Raw genomic sequence first — 19,293 nt, forward strand, 5'->3', positions numbered from 1 at the left:
TTTGATGATGAGATGCTGTTCTATTCGTGAATGGACGTCTGTCTTGTATCATAGAAAGGATTGTTTAGCAGGTGCAGGCTTGTACATAGACAGGTACCGATTAATAAATTAAATTAAAAAATCCAAAAATATTTTTATTTTTACAGCTGTTGGTGATACTGTGTGTGGATACAGTTATTAGCGTTGCATTTAACAAATTGTTTAAGGATAATTAGTGCCATTGTTATTTTTTCTTGTACTTTTTTAGTGTAAAATTTCAAAGTAACATTGCCGATGTCAGGATTGAATTTTTGTTTATTTATATAAATTTACTCAATCATTTTTCTTTTAGTAATTTTACAACAACGTTTAATTGTAAATATCCCACAATGCAATGTATCCATCTTTTGCAGCTGTGGCCATCACATATTTATCATTACGTGTGTCTAACCTCATTAAAGAATAAGCAATGTCGTGTACTGTGTCTCTGTGCTGATCTAAAACAGCCAGAGGTTTTAGACTTTTCCATGAATATATTCTGACTCTGCTGTCCCATCCTCCAACTGCTACAATCTTGCTATCAGGTCTTATAACAATCACAGATGTACCAGAATTTTTCAATGTAATTTTAGTTTTATTACGCAGTACCTGACTTTCTGATAAAGTGAATACCTATTAATTAAAATGAGCATTATGTTAACAGATATTTATTTTAAAACAACCAAATCATGCCAGTATAAATTATTAACATTTATATTTTATTAGAACTAAATATTTTTCCAATTCGTTATCTCACTTCCTAGGTTTTCCCATTATTTTAACAAATATTTTACCTGTAACTGATCAGAAGGGCTACCAATAATTCCCTTCATCAAGACAGTATCGAAATCCAAAGCCATTGGACATGTTTCAATTGCCAAGAAACTCAATACACTCTTTTGTCTTACATCCCATAGAATTAACTTGCCTCCTTCATAGCCAACTAACACTAATTTTTCATTTTTCAATGGCTTAATGAACATTACCTCTCCTAATTTTTTAAAATTTGAAGGATTTAATTTTAGTTCTACATTAAATGTACTCGACGACAATATTCCAACATTGGATTCCTTAAGTGGTACAAATATTTCATTTTCAGAAAATTCTTGAAACCTACCATGGACATTTTAAATGTATTATTCAAATTAAAAAGAAACAATAAGATGAATCGTATTCCACTTGTATGATTTGTAATTCTGAATAGTATATGTTAATTCTTTCCTTGTAAAATGTTCTATTACATATGTACAAAATAAATCATCTCTATACGTAGATATAGGTAAAAATACCTGCAATAGTGATAAAAGTCTATATCGATAGATTTGTACAAGCTCCACTCAGATTCTGTTTTCTTGTATGTCTTTATTAAGCCACACTTATGTTGTACAAACAAATTCTCATTCCTTAAACTTAGCAAATTTAAACAAGAATCCTGTCCTGATCTAATCCGACATAATTCTCGATTTGTCTTTAACACAAAAAATAATTACTTTATGTTAGTAAAAGTTCATATCGTCAATTTACAATTTTGTAAATTCACTAATAATACTTAAATGGTAATAAGTTTTAGTAAGGCTTTTCAAAGAAGTTGCTTACTTTTTAAAAATCCTTAATATATTAAAAAAAAATTCTTTTTTATATACTAAGTAATATTTTTAGTACAAAGATCAATATTGTTACATTTTGTTTTGATTCTGCTAGTTGCAAGTACAGAAGTAGTTGCAAAAGTAAAAGAGGTGTTTACGACTGTTTAACATGCTATAATAAGATTTTTGAAGAAAATAGGTACAGTATGGGTTTGGTGAATCAGAAGTACTTGAGCTTCCTACAGGACTATTGGACCTTATTAGACTACTGGAATTCCTAGCAGGGATAACAATATATATCATATAAAAAAGAAAAAGAGTATGTAAATATGTTTTGCAAAGAATAGTAACAAAGTCATCAAGCTACAATGTTTTGTAAGTGGTAAAACAAATATTATAGAAAAAAGTGTTCTAGACCTGCTTGGTCTATGCACTGTTTAAAATAAACCAATTGATAATTTTATAAGATTAGGAATGTGTAATAAACGTAATGAATCAAAACATATGACAAATATCTTGGAATAGAATTTATTTACAGACAGAGATTTATCTGTAATTAGTTTCAAGTAACTGGTTAAAAGATTGATAGTACCATATTTAGAACACAATCTGCTAAGTAAATATTACTGATGTGACAGTATTATTGCTGTTTGTAGTGAACTATCAGTAAGAGAGCATACCAATTTTTTAACTACCATTTTAATGTAAATTTAATTAGATTAGATTTAGACAAATTTTGTACTAAATAAAGAATAAAAATTCCAGATTTATTTGTGAGAATAAAGATAAATGAATTCTTCGATTGTACATCTTAAATCAAGCAACATAGAGCTATTTTTTATACCTATGTCTATGTTATACCTATATAATTTGCCTTTATAGATGTCTCGCCCAAAATTACAAAAGATCTAATCAATTTAAAAAGTAAACATAAATGACACTTATTTATAAGAAACGTCATACAGTTTTATTTACTTTTAAATTCCAAATGTGAACATTGCCTGTGGCAGTACCCACGAAAAGCTGTTCTACACCGTGAGCAACTTGAAAAAGAATGCAATGAACGCAACCCATATCGCCGCGAAAAATATATTTTGGATCCGGGGGAATCATGACCATTCAAATAAATTTTTTTCAATTTACATTACATCAACCTCCACTTGGATATCCTCGAAAGTGCTCAAGTTAAGGAAAACACGAGATACACAAACTTTTGGTTTTCATTAACCATTTTCTACGTTTTTTTTATTTAACGTTTGCACGTATTCGCAACTATTACAGAATAGATTTGTAGAATTAATTTAACACAGAGGTTTGTTTTACTACTGATTAATGTAATACAATGTAATAGGGAGAAGGTAGACACTATAATGTCAGATTTGGCTCCCAGTCGAGCATGCGCGTAAAAAAAACTCAGCGCGCAGTGCTGTAGCTATAGGAAACAATGTACAGAGTGTCCTAAAAACACATTGAAAGAGGTGGTTCGGATGGTGATTTGAAACAACTTTTTCCTTAGCGAAAATGTTGTCCGAAGCTTCGTTGAGGAGATATTAACGGAAAACACTGACTAATCAGAGCGCGCGTATAACGTTGGAGCGCCCGCGATAGCGTATGAGCGCGGCCGCCTATCGCGTAGCCTACGCTCAACCGGCATACTCGCGCTCTGATTGGTCGGGGTTTTCGCTTAATATCTCCTCAACGAAGCTTCGGACAACATTTTCGCTAAGGAAAAAGTTGTTTCAAATCACCTCCTGAGCCACCTCTTTCAAGCTGTTACAACATTTTTGGGACACCCTGTATAATTCCATAACGATTGGCGCCACAACCAGGAAAACCGTTTTTGAGTTATAAAAATGTGTTTTGCCTGTAAAATTATTTCAACCCCTATAATCCCTACGTTATAATTTATTCACACAATTAATTACTGTATGCAAAGGAGTATTTTCAATTTTCATTTATAATTCTATTTTTCTTTGGGTCAACTAAGGGCGCCAGTTTTATGGTCATATTAGATATTTTACTGACGCTAAAACCAATGCGCATGCGCCACTGGTAGCCAAATCTGACATCACAGAGTAGGCACAAGTATTGGCTATAAAAGTATAAATCAGAGATAACCAAACTTTTATTCATAGATAATGAATAATGAAAATATACAGAAGTTTATTAAAGATTTGCAAGCCGATTCGTACAGAACTAACTATAATAGAGTGTTAGTTATATCTCACACCTAGCTGTTCGAAGCATCTTGGTTGACGGCGACGTGCGACCTTAATGATTATTGCGTTGGTTTGTTTAAATTATTTTAATATTTTATCAAATGATTATGTAAAAAATATGAATAATAATGACTTAGGCATGAATAGAAATTTCCTTTAAGAAAACGTAAATTATAGACTTTAATTAGCAAGTAAAGAGATCAATTATTATATTTTAATCTTCCACAAAGTGACTAATTCTTTTATATGAATGTAGTTAGCTTATATTTGATTATTACCCTATTTCAAATTTCAATGATCTATTATTCTGCTTATTTCAGACGTTATTTTTATTTTGGATTACATCGTTGTTACATTGTGTTTTCTTTTTCACATTAATATTTAAAAAACGATATCGCACCACAGTAATACCTATAGGATGGTGAGAAAATTTACTGCATCCTTTTTAAATACTATTAAATTTCTATCTAACTCAAACTTACAAACAAATATAATGCTTATATATTGCTTCGCGTATAATTATTAAAAGATAATTATATGTGTTAAAAGAAAATATCTGTATAAAATTCATTGAACAGTGTTAATCGCTGTTCGTCAACAACAGTTGCCACATTGCTCGGTACCAGAGGTGACTGTAATTGTGAAGATATCTTAAACCCTTTGCAGTCCAAATTTTCTGATTTGAGTACATTTTCATCGAGCTACATTCGACATAAGACTGCAAAGGGTTAATGAAACTTTCACTTTTCTAAGATTAAATAGTACCATAGCAAAGTAGAATTCGTTAGAGTTTATTGTAGACTCTGTTGTAGAACTGTACGTGTTCGTTTTACATTACCTATCTTGCAACTATTCACACTGTTGGCGAACCTCAACGAATTCAAAGTTTCATTGTAACATTCGTTTAAAGGCGATATATTTAGTAACATTAAGGTTTTAGAATTGCCACCCAGAGACGGCATTAACAAATGGGTAAGCTTCGAATTTCTATAGGGTATATGTTCCTGCTTCTTCAACAGAGCAAGAATTACATTACCTAAATTCGCTAGCGATTTGTTAATATTTTTTGTTTCGGCAATTCGAGCTGATTCCTCTGCTTTCAGTCTTTCAGAACCCGCTAAATCTACTAAATTCAAATTTCCTATCGAAACTTCTTCTTTCCCTTTATGCAAACCGATAAGTTTTATTCTCGTTACCGAATGCGATCTCGATGATCTAAACAATTATACTCTGTTATTGCTCATGAATCTATTGATTATTTTCAAATAAATGATAAAGATAAAAAATATATATTTACCGTTCATTGGATAAAGTAGCCGCGACTGCTCTATTACGTTGGGCGGTTAGAAGGCATTCGTGCAGTTCTTCAGGACTATGTATTTCCTCAATTTTAAGATTGCTAACATATAAATCGTGTCCTTTACTATCAGTCATACGGATTTCGTGTGTTTTTACTTGAGAATCAAGTAAATCAACGATATGCTCATTATAAATCTCAAGGAAACTAGCTTCAATTCGGTACTCCCAGCCAAGTAATTGGAATTGCTTCATTTCTTTGAATATGTGTCGTACCTTAATACGTAAACGAAAGCAAGAACGTTAGCAGACATTATCTCTTCCACAAATTATAATAAATACAATTGTATGTACCGTTCTAGGTATCATGCCCTCTGTATCAGTTCCAGGTGAACCTTCCATCGTAAAAGTTTTACCTGAACCAGTCTGACCATATGCAAATACACAAACATTATATCCTTCTAAAGCAGACTGAACTAAAAGAGCTAACTCTTCGAAGACATCTTGTTGGCTGGTATTAGGTGGAAAAACTTTGTCGAAGGAAAATTCTTGTCGCATTCCTCTTAGCTTTCCACTACAACTCATTGCATCAGAACCATCTAACTTACCCACCTCGATAGTGGACTCATCAACGAAGTTCATTATACACATCCTGTGAACAGTGTAAATAATCGTTTGAAAATTTACTAAATTTAATATTTGGATCAGTGTTTTGAAACTTTTTAGAATGCACGATACTAATTAGAAGTTTACTTTATAGAACAGAAATGATTCCTGAGAAGAATAAACCGATACTAGAGAAATAATATTCAGACAATTATTAAACTCAGATGAACAATAAATGATGAGATCCCTCCAGAGGTTATACCCTTAACATTTGAAAATACTAACTAGATATACAATACATACGTTTTTCCTTTCTGGATTTCACTTGAAGTTCTAGGACGCACCCGGCAAAATACTCGAATATTTCCTTTTAATTCCTGTATCGCATTATGTAGACATCTACGATCCTTGTCCATTGTATGAACTAGAGACTGTAATTCACTATTGACTGTACTTAATTCTTTGATAATTCTTTCCTGCTTTTCCAAATCTGTTTGTTGATTTTCTATGATAGATGTATTCTTCAATAGCAATGCTTCTTGAGACAAGCACTTTTGTTTAAATTCTTCTAAACATTTTGAGACAGAATTAAATGATTCTTTGGATTCCAACAAACGTTTATTCAAATTCTTTCTTTCTTCTTCTATAGTACTCATTGCTACTTTCAATTCCTTGAGTTCATCATCTAATCTCTTGTTTAAAGTTTCATATTCTTCTATCTTTAACTTATACACATTTGTATTTGCTTCTGAAGTATTCACCTGTTCCTGTAGCACGTTAAGTTTCAATGCGGTATCTTTATACTTTCCTCGTAAGGTAGATAATTCATTGGTTGTGTAGGCCAAGCGACCCTTAATATCCCACTTATTTGGTTTGGTTGTACAGTTACTTTGTGTTTTTTTATCTGCTGTAACTGGTACAGTGCTATTAACAATCTTGCCTGTTGATGTAGCATTCTGTTGTACAGCTCCTGGCTTAGAAACAGGTTTAATAAATGGCTTTTTAACTGCTGCATGTACAATGTTTGTAGTAGCTGGTCTTTTCAAAATTCTAGTTGTTATCGACGACATCGTTTTCGATCTAGCGAGGTTTTCCTTCGTCACAGGTTTATTTTTTATGGTACTTTTTAAATCAAGGTTCACTACACTTTGTGTCTTTTTCAACATTTCAGATGCATTATTGATATTCGAATGAGACTGTTCGTCACCACTTTTGAAAGCTTTTGTCTTATTCATGTCTGAAGTATTAGTCGATTTAAAATTAATAGAGTCTGTCAAAACAATTTTTGGTTTAGGCAAACGTGATTCCATCTGTGGGACAATCATATAGATTAACAAAGTGTAATGTAAAGGAATCGTATGCTTACTCATGGTTCAACTAAACTGAGAACACATGCATTACCCAAATAGCAAAAAATTGATAAATCAAAACATCTATTATTAGATGAATCTTGTATAATTCATGCTGTTTCAAATCACAAGCTATCTTAAATATGGTTTGTCAACAATTAGGAATGTACTATACCTATTCCTTCCATTCTTAACTTATCAAACTACCTGCACATACAACAAATTCTACAAAGAAAAACCTTGGAAAACCTTGTATTTAGGTCTATGTAACCCCAACTTAAATCATTGCAAATACTTGATTACAAACAAAACTAATGTGTAAAATAGATTGAAGGAAAAATAATAGAATATGAGAACAATTAGTAAAAAAGGACTGATACAATCAGTGCCAATAAGACTCGAAAAAGTTATAAAGCAAACAGAATATTCAACAAAACATAATTATAATAAAATATACTTCTAAACTTATATACAATGATTCCCTTTTTTTCGCAATTTTATGACATATCACAGTTTTATTTTACGTTTTCATTAGTTAAGGATCTGAACTATCTATTTCTTAATCAAAGAAGAATTAAAATCTTATCATTATCTTTTTACTTTGCGTGTTATTACTATATTTTTTACATGCAAATAATTCTGCGATTCACAGAACGAACTTGTTTTCTTACAATCACTACAAAAGTCTAAAATATATTGTTCGTAGATATAAACATAGATACGAACAACAATGGCAACAGTCCAATAAAACAAACCTTTTCGTCTATAATAATAAAATAAAATCCCTCGCAGTCACACGCATCAACTGTCTACAAATTCAAATTGTTTACCATCAAATTACCTAATACTTTCACAATAACAAAACTATCATCTGACGTGTGAACATATTTCCTGTCCAAAGATTATAGAATGAATGCCAGGTTACTTCGGCAAAGGTTAAACGCGATTGAACGTGATTAAACGACGGTTGAACGACGTTTCGTGTGCTTGGTTTTCAAATTCATTTGTTGCGCGTGCGCATTGGAAACAAACCAAGCGCAAATACTGAAGCATAGGAAACGATACGTGATGCCTTTTATGGGTGCGCAGGAGACAAACTGGCGCCACCAACGGGGAGTAGGTGAACTACTAGATAGTTTTTCCCGTTTTTCAGGCACAATAATGAAAAAAACATATAATTATTATAAATTTCGTAATCAGGGGAAATAAATCTATCGTCTCGTCAAGCGTTGTTTGGAAAAAATTAAAAAAAGAAATTTCTTGCTTTTGAACGTATTTTTAGCATGTTTCAAAAGCGAAATTGCAAAATCTGGCAATATCCCCCACAGCGGAATTTTATAAGGAACAATTTAAAAAAAAAATCAGACGGAAAGGTCGTTCTCTCGTCTCATAAAATGTAAATGAAGTCGTCGCTATGAAATCGAGGAGACTGATGCGCTTGCACAATGGCTTGAGTTCCACGCTCTCCACCACAGCACACCACAGCGCTGGTGTCATCTCTCCTGATGCTGGTGTGCCGATAATCTAAAAATGCCTTTCAGCATGATTCAGCAGCGTACTAAGAGTATGAAGGGCCCGAGCTTATATATTTTACTTTTGCATATGTATATATATTGTTAAGAAACGTCATGTATATGTTAAGGTTGTTTATATTGCATTGCAATTAATTGATACAGAATAGTCTGTTACGATAATTTCAAAGAAGTAAATAATACAAAACTGATATGATAGTTATAATATGGTACGAAAGTAATAAAGTACAAGTTGTTATTTGTGGAATGTAATGATAGTATGCAATGTAAAAAATATTGTATAACAAAAAGGGAAAAACGTTTATGAACATTGTTATACATATTTTTATTTGATTGTCAGATTGAAGTTATTTTTCAATATGCGTAATTACATAAGAGAAAGCACACTAACAAGGGGAAGACACGGATGTTGCAGTCGCTTTCGCAACGACACCCTATGGGGGTCGTAGTACGCATGTAATACTGCAAAACCATTTTGGCTTTTTTTCAGAATGGGCCTTCGTTTTCGATGTACAATAAAAGTATCTAGCAAGGTTCGTTGAATACATTGGTGGCCCGGATACGAATCCCGATTGGTTTTTTTTTTATTTCAATTTTCTCTCAGAAATATACTTTTTGTATTGTGACGGACCTCGCGTGGGCGACCGGGAAAGCCGCTATTCAACACGATTGGTCGTACAATTTCCACGGACGAATTTGTTTATAAAAATTTGGGCGCCAGTGCCAAGTGCACGCATCCGTTACTTCCGTCCTTCCGGCTGCTCTAGCGGAGAGCAAAACTCAGGGGAGGTCGAAAGAGGAAATAAACTTTGATCCGCGTACGGGGGTAGACATGGCACGTGACCTCTCCGATTCGGCAGGTCGGTATTACAGCAGCTACTCTCTGCATAGAAATGGTATTACCATTAGATATGCGGCAGCGGAGGAAAACTAGATGGAGTTGCTTGTTATTGCCATACACTAGATATACGAAAAGGAGCCAGAGCCAATCTCCGAGTTGACTTCAGCGACACTTGCGGAAAAAGTAGGAAACTCCGAGACAAGGACAGAAAGGGCGATACAACAATTGCAGGAGAGACGAGGACAGGGCGATTAGGCTAGCATGATTTTTTTCCAGGATATTGAAGCAAAGAAGCAATATTTTCTAATAATTCTGGTTTTAATATATTCGTTACACTTTGGCGGATGCGACTCCAAGGCCTGATTTTGCAAAATTTGAATTCCGCTTCTAATTTGAATATAAATATATACTACATGCGGTAGTGTTTAAGCTATTCCGCGTTGTGGCGCTACATGCCATGAAGCTAAGTTCACGTGATAGCGTAATACGTAAAAAGTTGTCCTAGTGTCTATAGTTAAAAAATGGCGGCTACTGTTAGTTGTTACGCTTTTTCTTCCGATGGTGAATATTTTGCTCATTGTGGAAATGATGGGAAGTTAAAAATTTGGGATACATTCACTGGTCGTTTAAAACAAGAATATATTTCAAATTTTCATCTATCTTCTCCATGTTCTGTTTTGGCATGGCTTTATGTTAATTCTTCGACGAAAAATGCCACGGTAAGCCATGTGCTTTTTTTATTTTACATTAGAATGCATTATCGTTTTACTATTTTGTAAAGCTACTTTGTCTATTGTTATTCAGAAATTGTATTAAGGTCTATTGTTTCTAATTGTGAATGTCCACATTAGATTTGTTCTTTTTTCATTTTTATATATTTCATAATATAGATTTCAAGGTTATGTTTCCGATGCGGTCTACAATTTTTTATAACTGTTCACAGACATAAATACTGAAATATGATTCCTGTAAAGAGTTTATCAAGATTATTAATATGTTTATCAATCAAAAAATCTTTATTTTACTTAACATTGTACTATTTGTTGCAAAATTCTATGCATTTATTAAATGCATATTGTAAGTTACCTTATAACTAAACAATTTCTTTAAATTTGTATGGATATAAATTTTTAAGCTATTGTTTTCATTGATTTATTATATACCACACAATAATATTTTTATAAGGAAATTTTTGCTCTTATTTTTATTAAATGAATATTTAATAGATTCATTAATTAAGTAAGTAGAGTAATTATTCCTTAAAATTTCTAATTTTAATTATAGAAATAAAATATTTGTACGCTGTATATATTATTGTTACAAAATTTTAATTATATTGAAATATGTTGTTTATATATATTTTAATCCACCACAAATTTGTCAGGCTGGTTTTCTATAAATTCTATTAAAATTTCTTTTTGTTCACCATATATATAGGCTATAACTGGATGGGTGATACAACCGAATGGGGTGATAGTACATGTAAAAATAAATCGAAAAAAGAAATAACACTTTTTTACTTGACACTTCGTTTTTGAGAAGATCGAGTTTGATAATTCTATCCAGCACTCGAGCACTATACCACCTCTAGGTTTAGATATATATAATAAGTAAGGAATGTTAATGTATGGATATTACATTTATTGATTGTATTGACAGTTCTAATGTTAATTACATAACATTGAATAAACTGTTCAAAGTACTGTCCTTGTTGATGCGTACATATCATTGCTTGGCTTATTAGTGAGTCATGAACTGACGCCAATGAGCTTCGACACTTTATTTGATTAAAAGCATTTATTATTTTTTCCTTCACTTGTTTCTGTGATTTAAAAATTGTTGCCTATAATATTCAGCTGCTGCTGTTGCATTTCCATGACAAGCTCCTAATGTTTTTATCATTTCAATGTGTATTTTCAGTTGGTACAAGTAGACATTGTCACAGCTCGACTGATCGAAATAGACTAAAAGTAGAAGAAAGTCATATGGTTGAAGGAAAAATGTGAACATTATAAAGGTCAACATTACAACATTGCAAGCAAAAGAAAACTTGTAGCAAACAATGACTTCGAGAGACAGTCCAGTACACAGGTACTGGATAGAATTTTCAAACTCGATTTTCTCGAAAACGAAGCGTCAATCGCAAAAATGTTATTCCTTATTTTCTACTTATTTTTACATGTAGTATCACCCTCGGCTCGGTTGTACCATCTGTCCGGCCACACTCTGTACTTCCTATACATTTTTCTTTCTTTACATTTTCAGTATTGTCATCCATTTTTACAATTTTCATTAAAACCCTATCAGCAGCTGGTTTAGTAGCCGTATACGCAAAACTACACATGACATTGACAGGACGCCATGTATATTTCTGTTGGTATTTTCTAAAATCGAACGATCATTGGTTCGTCTCCAACGTGTAAATCTAGCAATACTGCAATTTCATACGTATACGAATCAGTAATTCGTATGATGCTTCAGAATACTGGTTTTCGTATGTGAGCGATTCGTACACGAAACACGCCATACGAAAGTGTTCGTATACGAATAAATTCACACGAAAATCGAGAATAGACCCCCTGTTAACAATTTCTTTCTCATATCTTTTCAGCCTTCACCATGGAAAAAACGCAGAAAGAAGTCAATTTCAGAAGAATCCAATCCCAAAGGCATTGTTGCAATGGGTTCTTCAAATGGAAGAATTACACTTTACGATACTACAACGTCTTCAGTTACTACTCAACTAAATGGTCACTCTGGTACAGTTACTGCAGTGACATGGTCTGAAATTGCTGGTTTGTTCACTGCAGCAGATGACCATCACATTATTCATTGGAATCTTAAAGACAATGGAGTAAAGTTCAAGTGGAAATCTGGGAGAGGAAAAACAACATCTTTAGCAATTTCAGGAGATGGAACAAGTTTATTGTCAGGAGAAAGAGTTATTAAGTGGTGGAATTTATCTACTAAGGAATTAATCAGGACATTCACAGGTCATGCTAATCAAGTGACATGCCTTTGTACTGTTCAGATGTCATCTGCGAGCAATTATTTAATTAGCGGAGCCTGTGGCGATGGTTGTCTTAATATTTGGGCTTTAGATAAGGTAAGAGATTTTTTTCTTTTTAAGTTTTATTTGTCTTATTAATAAAAAATTTGTAATAAATAAATTAATACTTGTAATCTTTGGATCATGTTAACTATTAAACTTAGTAATTATATAAATATTCACAGAATAAAAGTGATAGAGCCCCTGTGTCAAGTTTAGCTCTTCAGGATGATGCTATAAGTGTTTCTGTAACTGTCTCGGAGGAGTCTCAGGTAGTCGTACTTGTCGTAACTAGGTCAGGGCAAGCACACTTATTCCAATACCAACCAAATGGTCGCTCAAAACCTTTGAAGCCTAGCTTAAATATTGCAGTAGCATCTGATGTAAGTCAAAAAGACAGTGTCCAGCAAATTTCCATCTTAGATGCAAAATTGACAGAAGACCAAAAATTACTCTTAATGTATGGTACATATCTTAATCCTACATTTGAAAGGGTGACTCCAGATTTCTCTGACAAAGTACAGTGTCTAGTGCGCTCAGAAAGTAGAAGAAATAAAGAGAGAAAAGAAGAAATTTCTAAGGTGAAGACTGCTATAATTGAAGATAACATTGAATACCTTGCACCAGGTATATGTTATTTAATGCGTAAATAACATAGTGTTTACATTTAACACAAAGAATAATGCTTAAAATTTTTTTTTACGAAATTGAACTCATTTTTCATTACTTACATCATTAAACTTGCTAATTATTCATCTAAGTTTCACTTTTTTAATAGCAATCCATTTGTTACAGTTTCATCTCTTCGGTACACTTGCATATTTTAGATAAACAAAATTTTTAATATTGATTTCTGATTCACAAACGTATTGATTATTTGCTAACGTCATTTTATGATATACAGGGTATCCCAAAAGTCGGGGAGGAGCCGGAAATGAGGGGTAGCTGAGACGATTCTGAACAACAATTTCCTTTGCAAAAATGTCGGATGGGGCTTCGTTAAGGAGATATTAAGCGAAAACCCCGACCAATCAGAGCGCGCGTAGACCGTTGGAGCGGCCGCGGTAGCGAAGACTACACGTTAGGCGGCAGCGTCAATGTCCTTCGATGCACGTCGAGTCACTTGTTCGCGTACAAGCGCGGCCGCCAGCGCGTAGTCTTCGCTACCGCGGCCGCTCCAACGGTCTACGCGCGCTCTGATTGGTCGGGGTTTTCGCTTAATATCTCCTTAACGAAGCCCCATCCGACATTTTTGCAAAGGAAATTGTTGTTCAGAATCGTCTCAGCTACCCTCCATTTCCGGCTCCTCTCCAACTTTTGGGACACCCTGTATATCGCACATAGTTATAGTATTCTTTTATGTATTCTTTTCTTTCATAATCATTCATTATTGAAAAATCGACAAGAATTTTGCTAAATAACATTTAAGTGAGTCAGACGTAAATGTTTGTCACCGGTGAGTTTATTTTTATTAGGAATAATTGAAACCACAACAAAAAGGGACAGAAATAATTCTGGATCACAATTGTTACTAAAAGACAGATTGGAAAACCTAAGTTTAAATGCTGAAAGCAGTCCTGCAGGAAAGACTACTACCTCGGGCAGCAATAGAGCGCAACTTTTAATGCAAGGGTTGAATAGTAAAGACAAGACTATTTTGGGCAATATTTTTCTTACGAGGAATGAGACTATTATTAGAAACACTATTGCCAAACTACCAATACAGGCAATTGGACCACTACTCAAAGAGCTAACCATCTTGCTCCAGGGTAAAACTTACGCGTAAGATTTCCAAAAGTCAACTAATTTTCATTAAGTTTAGTTTTTATTACATTATTTACGTGTACAGGGTGTAAAAAATTAATGGTCACCACTTTCAGAGGTTATTATACACATCTGGATCGGTGGACATTCGCAAAAGAAACCGTCCGCAAAATCCATTATGACCTCGAAATTTAAGGTCAGTTTTTTTTTAATTTTAAAAAATTCTACTCGAGGAATAGGTAAAAAGCTTCAAATGATCCACATACCGGAGACGACCCGTTTTCGCGTAAAAAATTGTTAAAGTTTTTGCAACTTCTCGATAGTGTGGAGCAACTCACCGGGGCGCCGCGGCGGCGCCGAGGGTCCCCCACCCTAGCTCCTCTTCGTATATGCACGTGCGATGGTGAAGTGTGACCGCACCACACAAACGTAATACGGAGCGCGGAAGAAAATGAAACCGTGTTACATATTTTCTCAATCTGTCGTTTTTGAATATTGACCGGTAAATTTTAAATTGCGTGTTTTGTTGTCTTATAAACGATATTGTTTATTTTCCGACGATCGATATTTTTTTCTTCGTAGTCAATCATTGAAAGTGTAAAGTGTAATCGTGCATTTAACAAATTAAATACATTTGATGCGCTTTTATTTGCCAAGGAAATACGTAACATGATTTCATTTTCTTCCGCGCTGCGTATTACGTTTGTGTGGTGCGGTCACACTTTACCATCGCACGTGCATATACGAAGAGGAGCTAGGGTGGGGGACCCTCAGCGCCGACGGGGCGCCCCGGTCAGATGCTCCATGCTATCGAGAAGTTGCAAAAACTTTAACAATTTTTTACGCGAAAACGGTTTGACTCCGGTATGTAGCTCCTTTAAAACTTTTTACCTACTCCACGAGTAGAATTTTTTAAAATTAAAAAAACTTTGACGTTAAATTTCAAGGTCATAATGGATTTTGCGGACGGTTTCTTTTACAAATGTCCACCGATCCAGATGTGTACAATAACCTCTGAAAGTGGTGACCAACTTAATATATTAATATATACACTGGCCTTCAAAAAAAATGGGACACTATATTAAAACGTCATAACTCAGAGAGTTTTCAACCGATCTTCAGGAAACTTCGTGAGTTTTAGTTTTGAAGTGTCCTCTGTGTGTGTGCAAAGTTGCATTGACGAGGGTTGATGAGAAAAGGTTAATTCACCCCCCGCCCCACCCACCCCTAAAAGGGTAATGCAGAATAACGGCACTTCAAAAGGGTCCAGGGTTGACGGAAGGGGATGAAAAAATCAAAAAAACCTTTGAGGCGACTCTGTTTGATGCCCCCTACAAAATGCACCCCTTGAAATCGCTCTCGGACAAACCCACCCCGAACAATCCCCCACCTCCCCTAAAATCCACAATTTTTGGACGACAGTCCCGATTTTGGACTCGATGCATTCTCTGTACTCCCTTGATCCAGGAAATGCCTGGAGTGAAATGAGGGGTGGAACAGCTCGCGACTTTTCAACCCCCTTCGTAAGGGAGGACTTCCAGACATCAAAGAGCGATGAAATTCACTATGTTTGTTCTCGATACGTTAAGAACGAAAGCCCAACAGATCCCGTTTCGAAAACTGCCCCCTGAGCTGAGCAGGGGTGGTCCAAAGTTAGGGGTGGTTCACCCCAAGTGTAAGGGTTGTAACGATGTTTCGTTGCGTGGAACACATGTGGTACGGCCCAAGGCATTGGAGTGCCACAGTTTTGATGCCTTTTCCCCTCGTGATAGCATTAAAATACGAAAATGTTTTTTTGGAAAACCCACCTCCCGTCTTCAGACCCGTCTGTGGGGTGAACGAGTAACCTCACGTCAACGCCGTTCGTGGATTCGGACGCGCAATTGCTTTATTAACATGTCCCCAAAAATTCAGATTTTTTGAATCACGCTTTCATTGCAAAATGAGGCGAATTTGAGAGCGCTGTAAATGAAGCCGGCTCTCAGAAGCGGTGCGGTACGTTACCAAGGAGCTGCATCCGTACGTGGTCAGACCAGACCGGACCCCAATTTTACATGGGCTGACCACGTACGGGTGCAGGCCCACGCTCCACTTCTGAATGCCGGCTCCGTCCGGCCCACTTACTACTCTTTCAAATCTGCTCCGATTTGACCACGAAAGCGTGATTCAAAAAATCTGATTTTTTGGGGTTCTGTTAATATTCCTGGATTTCCTGGATCAGGGGAGTACAGAGAATGCATCGAGTCCAAAATCGGGACTGTCGTCCAAAAATTGTGGATTTTAGGGGAGGTGGGGGATTGTTCGGGGTGGGTTTGTCCGAGAGCGATTTCAAGGGGTGCATTTTGTAGGGGGCATCAAACAGAGTCGCCTCAAAGGTTTTTTTGATTTTTTCATCCCCTTCCGTCAACCCTGGACCCTTTTGAAGTGCCGTTATTCTGCATTACCCATTTAGGGGTGGGTGGGGCGGGGGTGAATTAACCTTTTCTCATCAACCCTCGTCAATGCAACTTTGCACACACACAGAGGACACTTCAAAACTAAAACTCACGAAGTTTCCTGAAGATCGGTTGAAAACTCTCTGAGTTATGACGTTTTAATATAGTGTCCCATTTTTTTTGAAGGCCAGTATATATATTCGCTAATATATTATTATGCTTAATTTTATGCTAAATAATATGCACTATAAATTTTCAATTCACAATTATTTTCTTACCATAAAGGATACTTTTTGTTCACATATCGAAACCAGTATGTTACAGTAATTCTATAGTATTTCGATTAGGTGAATTGTATTTATTATTTATAATAATGTCTTCTCTAGACGTTTATTATATTATTCTAAACTTACTATTTAATATTGCTACGCAATATTATAGTGTAATATTAATAAAATAAATAATAATGTATTAAAAAACGTTATTTAAAAAAAATATAGATCTTGTTTTATATGTATTTTACTTATTATTTTTGTTTTTATTGTATTGTAGGAGTAAAGTTGCAGTAAGATGGTTGGAGGCATTATTGATGACACATGCAGGTCATCTTTTGTCGCAAGCGGATCTTACACAATCATTTGGTCCAATTTTGAGTTTAATAGATGCCAAATTGGCTCTTTTGTCAGAACTCTCGAAACTTAAAGGTCGTATTTCTCTCGTCACTGGCCAAATTTCTCAGACAATAGAAGAACACCATAAGGATATTGTCGAAAATTGTCTTGTTTATCAGGATTCAGGTTTGTAATAAATATTCTAAACTAGCTTTATATTTTGTACTCAAATTGCTAATAACAGTTATATATCCTACAAATGTTGCTTATAGTTCGTTTTTAACAGTTTTTAATAACTTTATATTGAAATTGAAATATTGTATTGAAATTGAATATAATAAAAGCGAATATACGTAGATTCCTCAGACGAAGACCGTGGGATAGAAGATGAGGATTTAGAAAGTGAGTCTGATGAAAATTGGGAAGAAATGTCAAATCAGGAAGATCAAGATGATCAAGAAGAACAAAATGATCAAGATGTCAGAAGTGCCAATTCTGATAATGAAGATGAATCTTTATCCAGCTAAATATTAATGTAGGTACAACTTCTGCAAGCTGAAAGTGTTAAATCAATTATAGGCGTATATGATGGATCATGTCTCAAATATATATATAGTTTTAAAAGAATAACGTTAGTAATTTGAATCAGATCACATTAATTTTGTTAAATAATTAAACTGTAATTTTGTCTTTTGTTCTAGTAAATATTCAAGATTCCAGATACATTGAATGTGGAAGTGAAAGGAAGAGTAAAGAATGTTAAATAAATGACGTTTTTCTACACGAAGTATTCACTTTTATTATTTCTATATCCTTGTCATTTATTCAAATTGAATAGAGAGTCAGTCTTTCTTAAAGGGTAGCAGTTATCTTTTTAAAATTTTGTTAAATTGTCAATTATCTAATGCATTAAATTTACGTGAAGAACATTTAATGATAATACAAAGTGGTACTTCTTTTTTAAAGTAAAATGTTAGTTATTAAAGATGGAAATAAACATGAAAATATGAAATTACAGGCCAGTCATATTAGACAATTTTTTTGCCAGACATTGCATAAAATACTGTAAACTTGCATTGTTGATATGTTGTTAGGAACCACCCAGATAGTATAAATCCAGATTTGAGCCAGTCGAAAGGAGTATCCTGGCGAGAAAAGTTATCGTTACCTTTTTTTAAGTAGATAAAATTTCCTACAATTTGAGGTGTGTCGGAGCTCTGGGGCCTATTCTCGAGTTCTGACGATCAGTTTTGCAGTATACGCAAGTTGGTCACTTGCACATGATGTCTCTTTAAACAGTATCACAGCCGACTCTAGTACTAGCCGTGCTGAGACAAAAATGGCAACAGTGCGAGAATCCGGCTTCGATATACCTTTTTTTTCTCTTTTTTTTTTTACGTGAAGAAATGTATTTACCCACACCCCCTAAGGCGGAGGGGTAGTGTGGGACTCGCCCCTTGATTTGATATCAAGGGGAATACCCACTAAAACCTCACGGTGGTCGGGCACGGCGCTCTCAGGGAGGGCACCGGGATCTCTCCGAACCCTACCGGTGCTCTCCAGCGCAAGCTCCGCCATTTATTGGCGGAGCGCCCTCTCTGGTGGGGAGCGGAAGACCTCCCCACGTGACCGCGGGCATCACTGCTCAAAACACCCTCCTGTCCCTTTTAGTCGCCTTTTACGACAAACAGGAAATACTGTGGGCGTATTCTATTCCCCGTCCCACAGGGAAGAAAAGAAAAAGGGAACACCAGCGGTTGGAATTTACAAGCACGACCATCATCGCTTTTCCATCACGAATAATTGAAGAAACAAAATCTGGCCCATGGGGGGTCGAACCCGCGACCTTCGCGTTATTAGCACGACGCTCTAACCAACTGAGCTAATGGGCCACACGGCTTCGAAATACCTCTTTTTTTTCGGATGTAGGGACTTCCGCCGGGCAGTGTGGGACTCCCCGCAGGCGAAACGTTACCCGCGGGTCTCT

At 35.1% G+C, this 19,293-nt stretch overlaps 3 protein-coding genes and 1 non-coding gene across 6 annotated transcripts; 1 reads left to right on the forward strand and 3 right to left on the reverse strand.

Annotated features, from left to right (window-relative positions):
* Window positions 1-113: 113 nt before the first annotated feature.
* Window positions 114-3,006, reverse strand: LOC128875808 (guanine nucleotide-binding protein subunit beta-like protein 1). The gene is made up of 4 exons (XM_054121705.1): window positions 2,580-3,006; window positions 1,308-1,486; window positions 813-1,131; window positions 114-651 (listed from the first exon to the last, which is right to left on the reverse strand). The coding sequence occupies exons 1-4, from the start codon at window positions 2,721-2,723 to the stop codon at window positions 349-351; spliced, it is 945 nt and encodes a 314-aa protein (XP_053977680.1). The 5' UTR covers window positions 2,724-3,006; the 3' UTR covers window positions 114-348.
* An 880-nt stretch (window positions 3,007-3,886) lies between these two features.
* On the reverse strand, window positions 3,887-8,653 carry LOC128874525 (protein claret segregational-like). Of its 2 annotated transcripts, none has more exons than XM_054119340.1 (5): window positions 7,916-8,653; window positions 6,029-7,035; window positions 5,474-5,771; window positions 5,121-5,395; window positions 3,887-5,038 (listed from the first exon to the last, which is right to left on the reverse strand). In XM_054119340.1, exons 2-5 carry the CDS (start codon window positions 7,033-7,035, stop codon window positions 4,615-4,617), a joined length of 2,004 nt encoding a protein of 667 aa, XP_053975315.1. In that variant the 5' UTR covers window positions 7,916-8,653; the 3' UTR covers window positions 3,887-4,614. The 2 variants fall into 2 exon arrangements, with proteins under 2 accessions (XP_053975315.1, XP_053975314.1); XM_054119339.1 differs by having other exon boundaries at window positions 7,830-8,653.
* Window positions 8,654-9,947: 1,294 nt separating this feature from the next.
* LOC128874573 (WD repeat-containing protein 43) lies at window positions 9,948-18,161 on the forward strand. Of its 2 annotated transcripts, XM_054119412.1 has the most exons (8): window positions 10,054-10,166; window positions 11,713-11,820; window positions 12,059-12,553; window positions 12,682-13,123; window positions 13,972-14,278; window positions 17,248-17,492; window positions 17,664-17,841; window positions 18,008-18,161. In XM_054119412.1, exons 2-7 carry the CDS (start codon window positions 11,809-11,811, stop codon window positions 17,831-17,833), a joined length of 1,671 nt encoding a protein of 556 aa, XP_053975387.1. In that variant the 5' UTR covers window positions 10,054-10,166; window positions 11,713-11,808; the 3' UTR covers window positions 17,834-17,841; window positions 18,008-18,161. The 2 variants fall into 2 exon arrangements, with proteins under 2 accessions (XP_053975386.1, XP_053975387.1); XM_054119411.1 differs by lacking the exon at window positions 11,713-11,820 and having other exon boundaries at window positions 9,948-10,166.
* Window positions 18,162-19,125: 964 nt separating this feature from the next.
* On the reverse strand, window positions 19,126-19,198 carry Trnai-aau (transfer RNA isoleucine (anticodon AAU)). The gene has a single exon. It is a non-coding gene; the product is annotated as a tRNA-Ile (tRNA).
* Between the last annotated feature and the right edge of the window lie 95 nt (window positions 19,199-19,293).

This window comes from Hylaeus volcanicus, chromosome 4 (genome assembly GCF_026283585.1).
Source record: "Hylaeus volcanicus isolate JK05 chromosome 4, UHH_iyHylVolc1.0_haploid, whole genome shotgun sequence".
NCBI lineage: Eukaryota > Metazoa > Arthropoda > Insecta > Hymenoptera > Colletidae > Hylaeus > Hylaeus volcanicus.

Coding starts and splice junctions, on each gene's coding strand:
- LOC128875808 (XM_054121705.1), bottom strand. CDS start 2,723: ATGGTCATGATTCCCCCGGATCCAAAATATATTTTTCGCGGCGATATG. Junction 1,487..2,579: donor TTCACATTTGGAATTTAAAA/GTAAATAAAACT, acceptor TTTGTGTTAAAG/ACAAATCGAGAATTATGTCG. Junction 1,132..1,307: donor GACTTTTATCACTATTGCAG/GTATTTTTACCT, acceptor TGTCCATGGTAG/GTTTCAAGAATTTTCTGAAA.
- LOC128874525 (XM_054119340.1), bottom strand. CDS start 7,035: ATGGAATCACGTTTGCCTAAACCAAAAATTGTTTTGACAGACTCTATT. Junction 5,772..6,028: donor GAAATCCAGAAAGGAAAAAC/GTATGTATTGTA, acceptor CACTGTTCACAG/GATGTGTATAATGAACTTCG. Junction 5,039..5,120: donor GCTACTTTATCCAATGAACG/GTAAATATATAT, acceptor ATAATTGTTTAG/ATCATCGAGATCGCATTCGG.
- LOC128874573 (XM_054119411.1), top strand. CDS start 9,969: ATGGCGGCTACTGTTAGTTGTTACGCTTTTTCTTCCGATGGTGAATAT. Junction 12,554..12,681: donor ATATTTGGGCTTTAGATAAG/GTAAGAGATTTT, acceptor AAATATTCACAG/AATAAAAGTGATAGAGCCCC. Junction 17,493..17,663: donor TCTTGTTTATCAGGATTCAG/GTTTGTAATAAA, acceptor GAATATACGTAG/ATTCCTCAGACGAAGACCGT.